General features: G+C 47.0%; 1 protein-coding gene across 1 annotated transcript in view; it reads right to left on the minus strand.

Moving 5' to 3' along the window:
- LOC147698895 (T-lymphocyte activation antigen CD86-like) overlaps positions 1-18,107 on the minus strand; it is a 160,315-nt gene that overhangs the window by 9,462 nt on the left and 132,746 nt on the right. Inside the window, exon 6 of the mRNA XM_086936288.1 lies at positions 14,435-14,533. Within this exon, the coding sequence (XP_086792414.1) occupies positions 14,435-14,533 (99 nt within the window). The remainder of the gene's footprint in view (positions 1-14,434; positions 14,534-18,107) is intronic.

The raw sequence follows: 18,107 nt of genomic DNA on the forward strand, positions 1-18,107 counted from the left end.
TTTACATTTCTCATATGATGCTGCCAGGTGGCCCCATGTCAAGTGACACATTAAACCAGTCCTGGGTTTTTATTTATCTAAAAGACAGCTACATTTTGGGACTTGTAGTTTCACTTTTGGACATTATGAGTATGGGGTTAGGAATTCCCAATGCCCAGCATGCAAAGTGTCAAACATAACGTTGAGCTGCTTGGCAGTTGCACACAGGGCCCGACTGGCATTTCCCTGCTGTACTGTAACTTTTGGAGTTCCATTTTGAAAGCTCAGGGCCAATGCTGTTGGTGCCTCAGTCATTTTCCTTAGCTTACCCCTTTATTTGAGCCGGTGGTTGCCGGTGGGGGGGCACTGGCACTCACACATTGTTAGGGACCGGCACTTAAATTTCCTCATAAGACATTTACAACAAGCAAGAGGAGTAAAAATAAACAAACAGGAAAGAATGCGGAAGAGAAAGACAGAAAAACTGGAAAGCAGGAACCTGAAGGAGGGAGATAAAGGGGCAGCAGCGTATTAAAGAGGCCTGGGGTGGATTTAAGACTACCGGCCCCTGGTATTTGGCAGGCATTCTTTTACAAATTCGACACTGGCCACCACAAGCAGGCACATGGTGGCGTCTAGAGAGTGAGAACGGGAGAGAGGAAGGTGGCGAGAAATGTCAGAGACTTAGAAGAGAGGGGAGAGAAAAAATGGATGGAAACAGAGCTGTTTGAAAATTTGTGTCAGGGCTGCTCCATGGCTGTACATCTACGCCAGTAAGCAAGCACGGAGCTGACAAAATAGCTCCATTGTAATGGATGCCGTTTTGGGGGCAATAAAGCAGCTAATATCTTGAACTGGGAAAAGTGAAGGGTGAAGAACACAAGGATGATGCAAGATAAGCATTCTTAATTGTAAGACCAAAGAGAGACCATGTCTATTGGAATGCGTTAATATCACTGGTACTTGTATGTCTCTCCCCCCCACTCCCACCACCACCAAAGAGTCTGCTAAAAGCTTTACCTAGGAAAGCTCCCTCAATGTAAAAACCACTTGTTAGACCTGGCAACATTGGCGTGGGTCTACCTTCCATTCTTTGCTGTTGCCTCCTATGTTTTTGCTATGTTTTGCTGATCTAGATACTTTGGGCACTTTGCCACTGCTGTTCAGTGCCAAAATGCAAGTACTCCCTGTTGTAAATTGCTGTAATGGATTAGTGACTCCATGATTACCTTATTTGATTTACTTGTCAGACCCTAGTACAGTGCACCATGAGTGCCATGAGCCTGTAAATCAAATGGTGTTGGTGGGCTTGCAGCACTGATTGTGCCACCCACAGAATCAGCTTGTAAAATATGGCTCAGGTATGCCATTGCAGAGCCTGTGTGCAATCTGGGACTGTCATGTCGACTTGGCAAGTGCACTCACTTGGCCGTCCCTTTTTTACATGTTAGTCACTCCTAAGGTAGGCCAAAGGTACACCTATGGGCAGGGTGCATTGTATGTGAAAGGTAGGACATGCCCTTGTGTGTGTGGCATGTCCTGATAGTTAATTACAGGCAATTTCGTTTTTCACTATCACAAGGCTACCTGTTCCTGTAGGCCAGAATGGGCTGTTTGATTATAATACATTATAATCCTAACTGATCCAGGGAACAAGGTAGAAAAATGAGTTTAGTATGCCTGAACTCAGAATGTTAAAAAAACATCTTTTAGTGAGGGTGATTTTTGCATTCTGTGTTTGAAAATACCACTTTTAGAAAGTAGGTATTTTCTTGCCTAAACATCCAGTATGCCTCTGCTAGGTTTGTCTATTACATGTCGGGGTTGTGAGTGACAGGAGGATGGAGAGGGCTTTGGCTCCAGCAGTCTGATGAGTCAGGGCTGGGCTGACTAGGACCTGAGTGAATAGAGAGTAGGGGGGGGAGATTTCCTTTCACTTGCCTAAGCCTACATTAAATAGCCTACATTGTATCCACCCCCTGCCAGGAAGCTGCACCAGGGAGGACAGAACTGGTTTGGGCTGGGTACAGACACTCTCTGCCTTCTGAAAACAAATATATTGTGTGTGTAAAAAGAGGGGCCCAGACTACAGAACTTTAGATCATGTCTGGGAATCAAGACAAACCTTTTCCAAGGAGAGAAACCAAGGAAGCTGAAGGAGGAGACTCCTGCGCTGGTTACTGTTTGGGTTTGACCTGCAGTGGTTAATTATTGCCAAGAAAAAGAGAAATGGAACTTTGTGTGTACTTTATCATCTTGAAGAAGATCTCCATGGGTTGAAGCTGAGCTTGCCTCTTGCTCTGAAGTCTCAGGAACACAAAGACTTCACCACCGGCTCCCCTGAATTTCCTTGATGGGAATTCTACCTGCAGAGAGGTGCCTGCTGTTGTTTTAGGACCTCTAGAGACTGCGTTTTGATGGTAGCTGGAAGCGCGACGCAATGAGGAAGAAGCGTGTCGCCGCCACAGCTGTTTGCCGTCGCATCGCCGAGGAAGCGTGTCTCCTCGCTGGAGAAGCGTGTCGCTGCCGCAGAGGTTGCCGTTGCATCACCGGAGAAGCGCGTCGCAGGGCCTGTTGCGGCTCAAAAAAACACCGATTTCGCTGCACAGATGTCGGGCCTGCACGCATCATATCCAAGTTGTCGCATCGCATCGAAGACACCATCATGTCACATCGCACCTGATTATCTCATTGCATCGAGGCACCATCTTGTCACATCGTAAGTAGGACACAGTAGGAAACAGACGCATCCCCTCCTCTCCTGTAAGGAAAAGACGCATCGCCTCCCCTGGAGCAAGGAACTGATGCATCGCCTTCCCTGCGCCCCTTTTGTTTATGTTGCGTTACGCATCCAAGGTACTTTGAGAGTAAAGTGTTGCATTTACCATCTACATTGAACTAAGCTATTTCTACCATTTGAAAGTAATATATTTGAATACTGTATTGTGGATGTTTGTCATTTGGTCTTGTGTTAAATCTAGATAAAGATTACTTATTTTTCTAAACTGGTGTGGTGTCGATTTGTAGTGTTTTCACTGTATTACTGTATGTGTTCAGAAATGCTTTACACACTGCCTCTGAGATAAGCCTGCCTGGTCCTGCCAAGCTACCAAGGGGGTGAGCAGGGGTTATTTTGGGACTGTAGCCCCCTTACCCTGACTAGAAGTAAGGGCCCCCACTTGGTCAAAGGTATCAACCTCTGCCAACTAGAGACCCCCATTTCTAACATCACTCATCAACAGGGTTGAGATTCATTAAGGAGTATCTTTTGCAGAAGGCTCGATTTCCTCTCTTCTTATGGTACTGCTATCTGGTTAGTGATACTCTCATACCTAGTATGAGAGTGGCGGGAGGAAGGAGGAGGGGAAAAAAATTTAAATTAAAATTCACTTACCTGAGCGAGCAGTCATTTCTCCCATGTCGTCTCTACCCTGCTCCTCAATCAGGAAGCACCCTGGCTCCCCTAAGCAATACAGCATTGTGATTGGTCTGAGCTCTATGGTTTGGAGCTCAGATGGGGAATGGGAGCCTGGGCATGTTCTCCACCCAGGCTGTAGTGCTTGGAGAACATGCAAAGTGTACAGACAATTTGGCCGGGCCAAGACAGAGGACTAAACAGTAAGGCACACTTTAGAGTGCAGCAACCACTCCTCCTCCCTCGTCAGAGGTGCCTGGCCCGCCACGCCCAAACCTGTGCATCTACGCCAGTAAGCAAGCACAGAGCTGACAAAATAGCTCCATTGTAATGGATGCCGTTTTGGGGGCAATAAAGCAGCTAATATCTTGAACTGGGAAAAGTGAAGGGTGAAGAACACAAGGATGATGCAAGATAAGCATTCTTAATTGTAAGACCAAAGAGAGACCATGTCTATTGGAATGCGTTAATATCACTGGTACTTGTATGTTTCTCCCCCCCACTCCCACCACCACCAAAGAGTCTGCTAAAAGCTTTACCTAGGAAAGCTCCCTCAATGTAAAAACCACTTGTTAGACCTGGCACCATTGGCATGGGTCTACCTTCCATTTTTTGCTGTTGCCTCCTATGTTTTTGCTATGTTTTGCTGATCTAGATACTTTTCGGCACTTTGCCACTTCTGTTCAGTGCCAAAATGCAAGTACTCCCTGTTGTAAATTGCTGTAATGGATTAGTGACTCCATGATTACCTTATTTGATTTACTTGTCAGACCCTAGTACAGTGCACCATGAGTGCCATGAGCCTGTAAATCAAATGCTGTTGGTGGGCTTGCAGCACTTATTGTGCCACCCACAGAATCAGCTTGTAAAATATGGCTCAGGTATGCCATTGCAGAGCCTGTGTGCAATCTGGGACTGTCATGTCGACTTGGCAAGTGCACCCACTTGGCCATCCCTTTTTTACATGTTAGTCACTCCTAAGGTAGGCCCAAGGTACACCTATGGGCAGGGTGCATTGTATGTGAAAGGTAGGACATGCCCTTGTGTGTGTGGCATGTCCTGATAGTTAATTACAGGCAATTTCGTTTTTCACTATCACAAGGCTACCTGTTCCTGTAGGCCAGAATGGGCTGTTTGATTATAATACATTATAATCCTAACTGATCCAGGGAACAAGGTAGAAAAATGAGTTTAGTATGCCTGAACTCAGAATGTTAAAAAAACATCTTTTAGTGTGGGTGATTTTTGCATTCTGTGTTTGAAAATACCACTTTTAGAAAGTAGGTATTTTCTTGCCTAAACATCCAGTATGCCTCTGCTAGGTTTGTGTATTACATGTCGGGTTTGTGAGTGACAGGAGGATGGAGAGGGCTTTGGCTCCAGCAGTCTGATGAGTCAGGGCTGGGCTGACTAGGACCTGAGTGAATAGAGAGAAGCTGCACCAGGGAGGACAGAACTGGTTTGGGCTGGGTACAGACACTCTCTGCCTTCTGAAAACAAATATATTGTGTGTGTAAAAAGAGGGGCCCAGACCACAGAACTTTAGATCATGTCTGGGAATCAAGACAAACCTTTTCCAAGGAGAGAAACCAAGGAAGCTGAAGGAGGAGACTCCCCTGCGCTGGTTACTGTTTGGGCTTGTCCTGCAGTGGTTAATTATTGCCAAGAAAAAGAGAAATGGAACTTTGTGTGTACTTTATCATCTTGAAGAAGATCTCCATGGGTTGAAGCTGAGCTTGCCTCCTGCTCTGAAGTCTCAGGAACACAAAGACTTCACCACCGGCTCCCCTGAATTTCCTTGATGGGAATCCTACCTGCAGAGAGGTGCCTGCTGTTGTTTTAGGACCTCTAGAGACTGCGTTTTGCTGGTAGCTGGAAGCGCGACGCAATGAGGAAGAAGCGTGTCGCCGCCACAGCTGTTTGCCGTCGCATCGCCGATGAAGCGTGTCTCCTCGCTGGAGAAGCGTGTCGCTGCCGCAGAGGTTGCTGTTGCATCACCGGAGAAGCGCGTCGCAGGGCCTGTTGCGTCTCAAAAAAACACTGATTTCGCTGCACAGATGTCGGACATGCACGCATCATATCCAAGTTGTCGCATCGCATCGAAGACACCATCATGTCACATCGCACCTGATTATCATATTGCATCGAGGCACCATCTTGTCACATTGTAAGTAGGACGCAGTAGGAAACAGACGCATCCCCTCCTCTCCTGTAAGGAAAAGACGCATCGCCTCCCCTGGAGCAAGGAACTGATGCATCGCCTTCCCTGCGCCCCTTTTGTTTATGTTGCGTTACGCATCCAAGGTACTTTGAGAGTAAAGTGTCGCATTTACCATCTACATTGAACTAAGCTATTTCTACCATTTGAAAGTAATATATTTGAATACTGTATTGTGGATGTTTGTCATTTGGTCTTGTGTTAAATCTAGATAAAGATTACTTATTTTTCTAAACTGGTGTGGTGTCGATTTGTAGTGTTTTCACTGTAATACTGTATGTGTTCAGAAATGCTTTACACACTGCCTCTGAGATAAGCCTGCCTGCTCGTGCCAAGCTACCAAGGGGGTGAGCAGGGGTTATTTTGGGACTGTAGCCCCCTTACCCTGACTTGAAGTAAGGGCCCCCACTTGGTCAAAGGTATCTACCTCTGCCATCTAGAGACGCCCATTTCTAACACCACTCATCAACAGGGTTGAGATTCATTAAGCAGTATCTTTTGCAGAAGGCTCGATTTCCTCTCTTCTTATGGTACAAGTATCTGGTTAGTGATACTCACATACCGAGTATGAGGGTGGCGGGAGGAAGGAGGAGGGGGAAAAATAATTAAAATTCACTTACCTGAGCGAACAGTCATTTCTACCATGTCGTCTCTCCCCTGCTCCTCAATCAGGAAGCACCCTGGCTCCCCTAAGCAATACAGCATTGTGATTGTGGTCTGAGCTCCTTGGTTTGGCGCTCAGATGGGGAATGGGAGCCTGGGCATGTTCTCCACCCAGGCTGTAGTGCGTGGAGAACATGCAAAGTGTGCAAGACGATTTGGCGGGGCCAAGACAGCGGGCAAAACAGTAAGGCACACTTTAGAGTGCAGCCACCACTCCTCCTCCCTCATCACAGGGTCCTGGCCCGCCACGCCCAAACCTGGTGGATGCTAAAAGTAAAATGAGAATAACTTCTGTTATTATCATTTTCTTTTTTCTTTTACACTGCTCCGAAAGCAGTGGTGCGATGCTCTCCCCCCCAGCAGAGGAGCTGCCACTGGATTTCTCCAGTATCTTCCTGGGCAATGAAATTGTCATAATAGGTATATATATTCAGATAGATCCTCAGATTCCTTTATAAGAAATGTTTGGCCTGCATTGAAGATGATCTTGAGAGATTCTTTCAAGAGCACATTTATGATGGTAAATAGGAGGATAATTTGTTTGTTTGTGGTGGCCTTGGGGGTAGTGAGAATGTCAGAGAAGTTGGCCATGGCAAGTCTTTTTGAATGTGGTTCATTTTGGTGAATTTCAATATAGTATGGATTGGATGTGGACAATTGTATGATGCTTTTAATTTGTTTCTGGCTTTGCGAATGTTAAAATGAAGAATTTACCAATTGTGATGCATTTTTTTCACTGAGTCGCTCCCAGGGAAGGAAGCTGGAGTTGCAGGCTTTGGTTCATGCAATTCCTAACAGTTTTGAATAACGTTTTGGTTCTGTTGGCTGTGGAATTTAGTTTTTTGCATAATGTACTTAGGTCTAGCAGAAGAATTATCTCAGTGGGAAGTAAACATTTACCCTAGTTCCTGTTTGCAGATGCTCTGTTGCTTTTTGCTAGTTAGTGGGTGCACAGGAGTGTTTAACTTGCGTGTGTTAAAGCTTCAGTTGGGTGTGATTGTTGATGTTGATTTGAAATGTGGCATTAAATGCACCTGGGAATATGTCGGCTTTGTTTGTGTCAAAGAATGGCAAAAAGAAAAGGAAAACTAGTTTGGTCCTCTGATTAGCCTAAGTGCAGCAAGGTTCTGGGGTGCATTAACTGAGATACTGACTCTCCTGAGCCATTGCTCTAAGACGTTTGTTAGGCATTGGGCAGCGCCCGTTTGATCCTTATTCCTCTGATGCTTGAGATTTCTCTGAATAGGGAGAAAGCAAATGAGCTCCACCTAGTCCAACAATGTAGTAATAAAAGGAACAACTCTGTGGCTCAAGAAGCCAATGAGCCCACACCTTTTGTGAACTCCAGGATGAAAAACTGAAAAGCACTACAGGACCAACATGCACCCACCAACTGAGTTCGCTGCAGCTGAATTATCTATTGGGGCCCATTGGGGAAAGGGGGGGGGGGAAAGAAAGCACCGACCCGAGACATAATGTAAGTGTGATAAAGGCCGCTTTATTGGAAGCAGGTGCATCCTACACAATCACATCCTTGGCCTGCGCCGCACAATCTAAACCTCAGAAATATGTAATTTCCTGCCTCACCCCCACCCCCTCCCCTAACTGATTCCCACAATCCACAAACAGTAACAATTAGCATAACGTCAATTTGCCTCTCCACCTGGCTAAATACTTTATTGTGCTTGACCTACCCCCCGATAATCCAAACAGTTCTCCTACTCTTCCCCCATATATTAGGAAGAACCGCCCCTACATGCAGAATGCACCCCACACCTGCTCCAGCGACATGCGAAAACCCCCCACCCCATCCAAAAACCCCCTTTGTGCACCGAATACAAAACATTGTAAACCGCCTCGAAAAAGCCCTGGCGCAATTCGCCACCGGGCGACCCACATGTCGGCTGTCTACGTTTTAATCTATACAAATAAAAGCAATTTTCCACAAAGCCCGGACTCTTCTGATTCTATTCATACAAAAAAGGATTGAGCCTAAGGACACCAAGATGTAACGTCTAACACACTCACCACCCCTTTCAAAACCCCTATTTGCACCAGCCTCCAACAAAACCAAGCCCAAAATCCCCATCGCCCCCAAACCCCTCCACAAAGGAAGCTCCCCCGTAAAGAGCGATGCCTGGCCGTGGGCACCCCCTCCGAATCATTGCCCAGGGAGGGTGGGAGGGAAAAATTTGTCCAACCGCCACCCCCCGCCCGGCAGCCGAGACACCTCACTTAAAATGGTGTCTCTGCCACGTGGCTGGGCAGTTACCACAGCCCAGCCCAAAGGAAGCCCAACCAAGCCCCGCCCCCCAGCCCAAAAGCTACCGAAACAACCAAGCCCGTCCCCGTGAGGCGCCATCTCTACCCCCCCCTTTTCCCGGCCCCAAATTCCCCCGGGCGGGGCAGGCCTCCCTTCGGTCGGCCGCCCCCCCAGGACCCCATTGGGGCCCATTGGGGAAAGGAGGGGGGGGGAAGAAAGCACCGACCCGAGACGTAATGTAAGTGTGATAAAGGCCGCTTTATTGGAAGCAGGTGCATCCTACACAATCACATACTTGGCCTGCGCCGCACAATCTAAACCTCAGAAATATGTAATTTCCTGCCTCACCCCCACCCCCTCCCCTAACTGATTCCCACAATCCACAAACAGTAACAATTAGCATAACGTCAATTTGCCTCTCGACCTGGCTAAATACTTTATTGTGCTTGACCTACCCCCCGATAATCCAAACAGTTCTCCTACTCTTCCCCCATATATTAGGAAGAACCGCCACTCGAGGGACGTGCTAACGGTCCTCGACCCCCCCCTACGACTCCCCCTCCCTTAACCCGGGACGTGCCACCTGCCCCATTCGGCAGGACCACCCCCTAACCATATGGCTGCCGCGGACCCTCCTCAAACCCCGTGCTGTCCGGTCCACGCGTTCAAACCGCCGGCAGGTCCTCCCCCCTAACCACAGGGCCATGCCCTCCGTCCCAATGTATAGGGCCATGCCCTCCATCACCACGTATAGGGCCATGCCCTCCGCCACCACGTATAGGGCCATGCCCTCCGTCACCAATGTACAGGGCCATGCCCTCCGTCACCAATGTATAGAGCCATGCCCTCCGTCACCAAGGTATAGGGCCATGCCCTCCGTCCCCAAGGTATAGGGCCATGCCCCCGCCACCAACGTAGAGGGCCATGCCCTCCGTCACCCACATATAGGCCATGCCCTCCGTCACCGACTTATAGGGCCATGCCCTCCGTCACCAATGCACAGGGCCATGCCCTCCGTCGCCAATGCATTGGGCCATGCCTTCAGTCACCCATGCATAGGGCCATGCCCTCCGTCACTAACTGTATAGGGCCATGCCCTCAGTCAACGTCACCCCCCCCTCCCCCCGGGGCGTGCTTCCTGACCCCGGAATCGAGCTCCCTACGAGGTATGCCGCACTGAACCGGGCCGTGCCCCCTCTCTGGCGCCCAGGGCCCCCCCCTGTCAACAGAAGGCCTGAGAACCCGCCCAGCGCCTGCCGGCAGTCCGCTGAAGCCGGCCGTCCCACCAGAGAGAAGCCCTCCGGATGCGTGTCCCACACCGGAGCCCGTCCGCCAGGAAGAAACCCCTGCCGCAGTGCCCCCAACTCCCCCCCGTCCCCTACCACACCCCGCAGCCCCCCGACCTGGCAGCGTCACCGTTCCGCGTCAGACCCCCCTGCGCGCTGCGACCCCCCTGTCCTCCGGCGGGCGTGCTCCCCGGCCACGGAGTCGAGCTCAATACGGAGAATGACCACACCGACATGGGACCGTGACTCCTCTCTGGCGCCCCGGAAGAAGTCCTCCACACAGTGCGTCACCCCCCAGAGCCTGTCCGCCAGGAAAAAGCCCACTGCAAAGAACGTACCTCTCACCTACACACGACTTGAAATGCCCACGGCCTAACCGCGCCGCTGTCCCCGTTCACGCCGATAACGCCCGTACCGTCCGCTCGAGCTCCCCAACCTGCACCTAGGCCGACACCCCAAAAAGTATACACCTCGTTTCAAGAAAATCCAGACTTTAAAGGATTTCTTTGCCAATTGAAAAACATTTTTTATGTTTTGTATATATTGCATTAATCTGAGTCTCTTAAAACCTAACTGACTACAAGGTCAGTTATTATACCTTACAGTGGTTGTGTTCCGTAATCTTCATGTAGCTGATGCTAGGGATGATCCAGGTGTACTGAGTGTCTGAACAAGCCATCCTGAAATCCCTTTGAAATGTGTAAAGCATTTCCTTAATACTTGATTTTCATATACTATGTGATCCACCGATGAGGTGGTGTGAATCTGCAGATTGTTCCCCTCCCATTGTGCCCCCTCCCTATCCTTCTCCCAGACAAATACCCAGTTTGTTTAAATATTTGCCTATATTTGTGCGCATGCAATCACTTCCACGCCAAATGTTTTCCAGCTGAATTACTACCTGAGACTACATTCTAGTGAGCACCCATCCAATTTCCACGGGAACTAACTTATGTACACCAACCAAAACCTAAATCTAACCCCATGGTCGGAATTACTCTTGTGTGGACTCAGATCTACCTAGCACTGAAATTACAGGCTGCATACCAAGTTCCACTGTTCGCTCATAATTGAATACATACTCTTTTCCATTCCAGTAAGAATGAACTCTGCTAATCAATGGATGCACTGTGCTGAGTATTGGGCTATTGCCAATCGTATTGTGTGCAAGGTGCTGTCACCCCACGGGCCTCTGTTACCTACTGTCACCTATTGCAGCTCCCTGTCTCCAGGTTCCTTTTCCTTTTGTGCTAGTGAGTCATATTCACTTCACACCTTCCAGACCAAGGAGGGGAACCATGGGAAAAAAGACCTGGATGACTTATAGTTCCACTTTTCCCATTTCCAAATAGGCTCCGAATGTCCCTCAACAGACCATATAGATAGTTCACCCCGGAGGAAGGCATGGCTGAAGGTAATGTATGGCAAGCCCCTTTTCGCTATAATGTCCCGGCTACCAGCTGCGATACTATTCATTCCCTTTCAAAAGGCATCGCACCACAACAGGCCCCACCAGACTGAATCAACACAAGTATTAAACGGACTATGAGGCTAAGTGTGCTTGTCCCCAGTGACGCGTTTTGTGTAGTTATGATTCATGCCTGCACGAGACTATGGTGAAAAAAGGGCTTAGCGAGCAGCGGTGGGGAAAAGTGTAAAAAATTGGGCTTACGTAGGCTCTTTATGCTCTTACAAAATCATCGGCATGAAGGGGACTCGCGCCAAGAAACGTTTCATTTCTTGAAACACCTATTACAAGGAAGATAAGGGGAATTCAAAGGCCCCATGCTACACGTGGCAGGGTAGAGGACTGTCAAGGCGCGGAACCGAGGTGGCATGCGTTGACAAAATTGCATTAAGTAACTGAGCTACACCAACAAACTACTTCCGCTTTGGGGCCAACGGACAAAAACTACCGTCCAGTTTTGCCGCCCAGCGACAAAGAGGTACACGGTATAAAACATCTCCCAGTTCAACACACGCAAAATAAACAAATCAGGCAAGCAGCGGGAGGTAGCTGTTGTAACTCGGCTGCCTTTTACTGACGTTCGCGTAAACATCCACCAAGGCACATCTTCAGGAGTTTCACAAAATTCCCAATGCATTTCGCACCCCACTCGTGTTCAACCTCGAGACAAGACGAGGCAGAAGCGTATGTGCAACATGCTTGCTAGAAAAATACAAAACATCTATTTTCAATAGGCTTCATTTATTAGATTAGTGGTTTGCCGGTATTAGCACTCTGCAGATACCAATAAAACACAATACATTAGGCGGCAGATACCACACAGAAAGCCGAAATGGTCTAATAAGTAAAAGACATGGCGGCTAACCCGCATGGCGTTCGTCATGCATATACAGCATCTGAGGTTTAAAATTAAACCTTTACTCACTCAAGTTCGGAACCAGCCGCTCCGTGGTTTCTCAGTTCACCGAGCGTCGGAGCTTCCTTGCAAGCTGTGAAGTCGATAGGGGGGGCATGAATAACGTTTCAGGAGTTACGTGAACGTCAGCGAAAAAGAGAGATAGATAACAAACGAACTCAGTGGAACGTTGTAGATCTGTACATAAGAGATGGCGGCAAAAGTGAAAACCGTCTGTTGGTCATGCCACGACTATATAAGTGAAAGAGTGCGCAAATATAAGCACTAAAATCAGATTACTCGCGTAACTGAAAGAAGCAAACAGAAAACTAAGGCAAAATTTCCAGAGTGTAAACGTGCCGATCAGGCGGCAACCGTATCTTAAGGGAACAAATATGTAACCCTGTGGGTAGCTATCCCGTACTCCACGCACCCTCCTTTGCAACCAACATGTCCCCACGTAGCTCAGCATTCAGGCTGCTACCCCACCGCTTCCAGATAGTGGCACAAGATCAACGTGAAAGTACAGTACGCTGCTGCAAGACTTAGGTTAATAAAACTGGTCAACACACGTGGTAGGGACTTTCCAATGAGTCAAACAAACAGGGGCGGGATCTGAGAAACAGAAAACGAAACTATTCATCCTGCAGTATAGTATCTTCCGGTGCAATGAAAAGTTCAGTTCTTCAGCAAATTGCATAACTGCTGCCTAACATGATCCGTTTACGGCGTTTCCTGCCTTTGCTCACAGTAAGTATTCACGTTTAAACTTTGTACTTTACAAACGTACGAACGTTAGTCCTAGCAGCGCAGTCAAACTAAGTGGACGTTGTAAATGCACCCCAATGTCGTGTTTAAAAAATCAAAGTTGCCATTGCAAGACAGACTTCCCCCACCTCCCTCTCAGTCCCCAGGGTTATCATTGAATACATATGAAGCAGACTTTAAAGGGTGCGAGTGTGGTTTGCATTATTTTACTAAGCCTAAATTCGGTGTTACAGTCTCGGCCGCTCTCCCAAACCTGAATTCAGCCTGTCTTCCGTTATGCAGTTGTTCCGTGCCTGCCCCAAAATAAACCCCGGCGGCCGTATGGACCCTTCGGGTAGGGGCAGCGGGCCTCACCTAGTCCCACGTGGGAGCCTGACCGCCCGCACCAGGCAGAACAGGCCCATCCACTCGGTCGTGTGGAGCCGCATGCTGCTCATCCGAGCTCCTCCGGTCTCCTGCGATGTCCGTGAAACGTCCAGCCCGCCGATGAATTCTGGTGACACGGATGAGTTCGAAACAATTGCCACAGTCCGAAAGTCCATTCTGACGAGATAATGTCCAAAGATTCTAAAAATTCGTCCAACCGCCACCCCCCGCCTGGCGGCCGAGACACCTCACTTAAAATGGTGTCTCTGCCACGTGGCCGGGCAGTTACCACAGCCCAGCCCAAAGGAAGCCCAACCAAGCCCCGCCCCCCAGCCCAAAAGCTACCGAAACAACCAAGCCCGTCCCCGTGAGGCGCCATCTCTACCCCCCCCCCCTTTCCCCGGCCCCAAATTCCCCCGGGCGGGGCAGGCCTCCCTTCGGTCGGCCGCCCCCCCCAGGACCCCATTTAAAACAATTAACAAAACTCTTCTAAGGCTTGTGCCTGGAATCAAGACCCCAACTTAAGGCTCCTGTCACCCCTAGGCACACAATGAGATGGAGCCTGCTCCACGACATGCCAATACAGAAAATATTTATCAAAATGACAGTAGTTATGAAATCTTATGAGCCTCACATAAAAAGAGAGTAAGGAGGAGCCTGTATTGGGATAGACCAATTCAGAACATATTCAGCAAAACAGTAGAACTTAAGAGGTTATATGGACCTCACACAGAAAAATGCTTAAATTTCAAGACTTTCAGAAATAAAAGGTAATGTCAGAGTAAACTCAGAGTAGTTTGCTCTTCAAGAGAACAATCTTGTAAAATAAACTACTGTGAGAAGAAAGAAGTACAAGGTAGCAATGGATTTTGAGGAAGGAAATGATAGTGCTTTGGATGGCATTTATTAGAAAATCACCTGTGTGATGGTAATGGGATATGGAAGAAGACATATTTACATAAAAGACATATGATATTAATAGTGCACTTTTCTATTGATTGCAAAGGTATTGGCGTACTGACCAAGACTGTTTACATTTCACAAACTCTAGCTGTGCTTAACACGTTCTTTCTAATGATGTTTTAAACATAAAATGTTTTATGTATAAAATACCAGACAATCTCTGGTCATACATTATATCGAAGATGCATACTGGCTTTGGTACCCACCTGTTATTAGGCTCTCCGTTATTACAAACACCTGGTGTACCATCTAGCAGAAAGAGATAAAGAACACACGTTAGACAAACAGCATCCATGAAAATCATTTGAAAACATATGTAGATGATTTATTCTTTTTGTTACAGTGTGTAAAATACTCATACTTTCTTTGGGCAGTACCTGATGTTGGATATTTATCATTTACAACTTGTATCCCCCTGGACTTCATGTACTACTTAACTGCAGTTAGATAACGGAGTTTCTCCTATTGCACACTTTACTCCAACGATGGTGGACGTGAGCAGCGCAGGCTTATTCCAGTATTTACAGAGCATGGGGTAGAAAGGGATCATTGGGCCCGATTCACAGACCTAACTTAAGACAAAATCCTAAACTTACTACTTTTGGTATTCATAGAAGTTAGGATTTTGTCTTAAGTTTGTCTTCAGACAGACTTAAGCCAAAATCCTAACTTAAGTCTGTCTTAAGTCTGTCTTAAGACAAACTTAAGACAAAATCCTAACTTCTGTGAATACCAAATGTAGTAAGTTTAGGATTTTGTCTTAAGTTCGTTCTGTGATTCGGGCCCCTAGTTCTTGGCTGTGCTTAGGAGCCTCTCATTTTCAATTTCTCACTTGACGTTGGTCATGGACTCTAGTCGATGGAGCCAAGGGGCCATAAACAATACTGCAGATGCATCAAGTATACTGCTCCTAGTTTCTCAGTTGCCTGAGATGTAATGGGGACGACTTAATGAATTTGAAAAAGGCCACTGATAATGTGCCAAATGTGCTACAAAGCAGAACAAATGTGTTAGTGCTCTAATACCCACCACACACAGTAGAACTTTAGTTTGCAATCACAGTAAAATGTTAGGATTAGGGTGCCACAGAGACTAGGGCAAATTAATTGACACCGTTGCACAGGAGATCAATTATGGTTTAAACTGGTCTCCAAAGTGGAAGTTTAAGAAGGAAATCCACTGATGCTGTCAACTGAATATTTGCCACAAGGTGCTAAACACTGGGGGGCAGATTTACAAGCCCCTTGCGCCTCTTTTACGCCGCCGCTCCTTCACTTTAGAGACGCAGCGGTGGCGCAAAAGTTGCGCCATGGTGTGGGGTATTTACAACGTGACGCATCTGGGAAATGTGTCACATTGTAAAGCCCTGCGCCAGAAGGAGACGTTCCTGCACAGGGGGGGCCTTATGTTGCAGGAAAGGCTCCTAAAAGTGGCTGAGTGAAATCGCCAAGATTTCACTCAGTCACATTTGGGCCCATGCTGCGTAAAAACCCTGCGTAAGTATTGACGCAGCATTGTAAGACTAGGGCCCCCCAGAGCATTGCTAGAGCTGCCCCATGCTTGCGACGCAACTGTGCCGTTTTCGCCCCATGGTGCGTCGCATTGTAAATGCGGCGCATCCATGGTGGCAGAGGCATGGCGCACAATAAGTGGCGCATCCCTGCTGATATGCATGGATGCGCCACTTATTGTAAATCTGCCCCTGGGTCCTCTTTCTCACGAACTGCCTGCTGTTTCAGCAATTCTGATTTGGTGTTTTAGTCCAATCAGAATAGATACTGGTGACTGGATCATGCTAATTAGCTGCTTAAGAGCATTAAAAATAACAATGGTTAGCCCGCACATCTCTGTTTTGCTATTTGTAGAGGCACAAGACTTAATTTTCTTGTGTACAGGAATCGAATCCAGGGGCCTCATTTATGAGGCTGTGCGTCACATTTACGCCACCGGTGGGTCACTTTTTGTGACGCACCAGTGGCGTAAAAAATGCGCCTTGTTGTGCCATATTTACAAAGTGACACATCTAAGTAGATGCGTCACTCTGTAAACCCCTGCGCCACATTATACCTGCGCCTGGTATAATGTATGCAAGGGGGCCGTATTGACGCAAGAAAGGGTCGTAGAAATGACGCAGTGAAATCTATGAGATTTCACTGCGCCACTTCTAGGACACAAATGCATCAATTTCTTTTGCCTGCCTAACAGGAGGCGTAAGACTGACGCAGGCCCTTTCACATGGGGCTTGCCCCATGTGAAAGGACGCATTGCTGGAGTTGTGTCACTTTTGTGACACACTCCAGCAATGCGTCACTTTTGCGCCTACAGATACATCAGAAATACTGACGTATCTGTAACTCCTTGCGATGTGATGCGTCATATTGTAAATATGACGCATCCAGCATGTCTGAAGGAGGGCGCAATGAAAAGTGACGCATCGCTGTTTTCACTCAGCGATGCGTCACTTTTCATAAATGAGGCCCCAGGCTTTTATGTAGTATGCCCCCTGACATGATTTTAGAAAAGTTTTACAGCCAACCTATGCTACGCCATTCGATACATTTTATGAACTTCTTTCCGGAACGTGGCCGGGAAAATAGTTTTCTAGGGTCTCTGATACAAAGAATGTAGTCAATGTACCAACATGAGAAATAAAACCCAGTGGACTGCAGACACCCCACAAACCACTGAGCTATACTTCAATGAGGTGAGCTTTAGGTAACAATCAGCCCTATACTACTTCACAGGGATAATTACTCGAACCCAATTCTCTTTTCTCATGAATAGGCACACGAACAAACTCTAGAAAACTAGTTTATAATTTCAAAATGTATTAAATCAAAAACCTCTCCTAGTGCACACAATAAGAACCTTACCTAAAGTAAACCAGACAATAGCAAATGTATTCGTTCGAAGGCAGAATAATAGGAAAACTCGTAAAATGACCGCATTATATGACTTGGTCACATAAGTATCCCTAACCCCACCTTTCTCTCAGCTAACTAAGCTAAAAAAAACACCAAACGAGACCGACTTCGAGTTTCATTGATGGTTCATCCTAGATACGTTTTATGAACAATAAACCAACATTCAGCAAAGATACAGTAGCTCCTGTCCCTGCCTGTCTTTGTAAATCATCAGATAAGCTGAGAGAAGGCTGGATGTACCATCCTCGTAGCCGTCAGTGAGGCGATTACTGCGTATATGAGCCTCAGTCTTGATTCCCTGGCGCAGTGTCCCTCTCTATCTCAGAACTCTCTGTTCTAGTTTATATACTCTGTCTCAAAATTGTTGAACATTCCCAAAATAAACTATTAGCTGTAAAGCCTTTCACTTTATTACATTCTGAGAAACCTTACCAATAATTGAAAGCTCAAGATATGAATTTCTATGAAGTCTTGTTCATTTATTTAAAAAAATCACTGGTAAAGAAAATTCAAACCATCCAGAAAAGACAATAACATAGCAAGCAGAATGAATTATCAGTTTATAATGAATAATGACATTGATAAATTTGCATTTATATTTAACACCTACACCATACTAAACAGCATATATAATTAAAAAAAGAGGACCCGTTAGAAGAGTAAATATATGACAGTTGGACTTGGCCCTTAATGCTGGGTCGTCTCCATACTTTTTGCCTTCACCCTCCTATCATCTGACTTCGCTTTTACTTGCATTAGGACTCAGCACAGTTTGCCACTGCTAACCAGTGCTAAAGTGCTTGTGCTCTCTCTGTAAGACATGGTAACATTGGCATACACCCGATTGGCACATTTAATATACTTTTAGTCCCTTGTATGGTGGTACTACATGTACCCAG

The sequence above is a fragment of the Lissotriton vulgaris genome, chromosome 8 (assembly GCF_964263255.1).
Source record: "Lissotriton vulgaris chromosome 8, aLisVul1.2, whole genome shotgun sequence".
NCBI classification, from domain to species: domain Eukaryota; kingdom Metazoa; phylum Chordata; class Amphibia; order Caudata; family Salamandridae; genus Lissotriton; species Lissotriton vulgaris.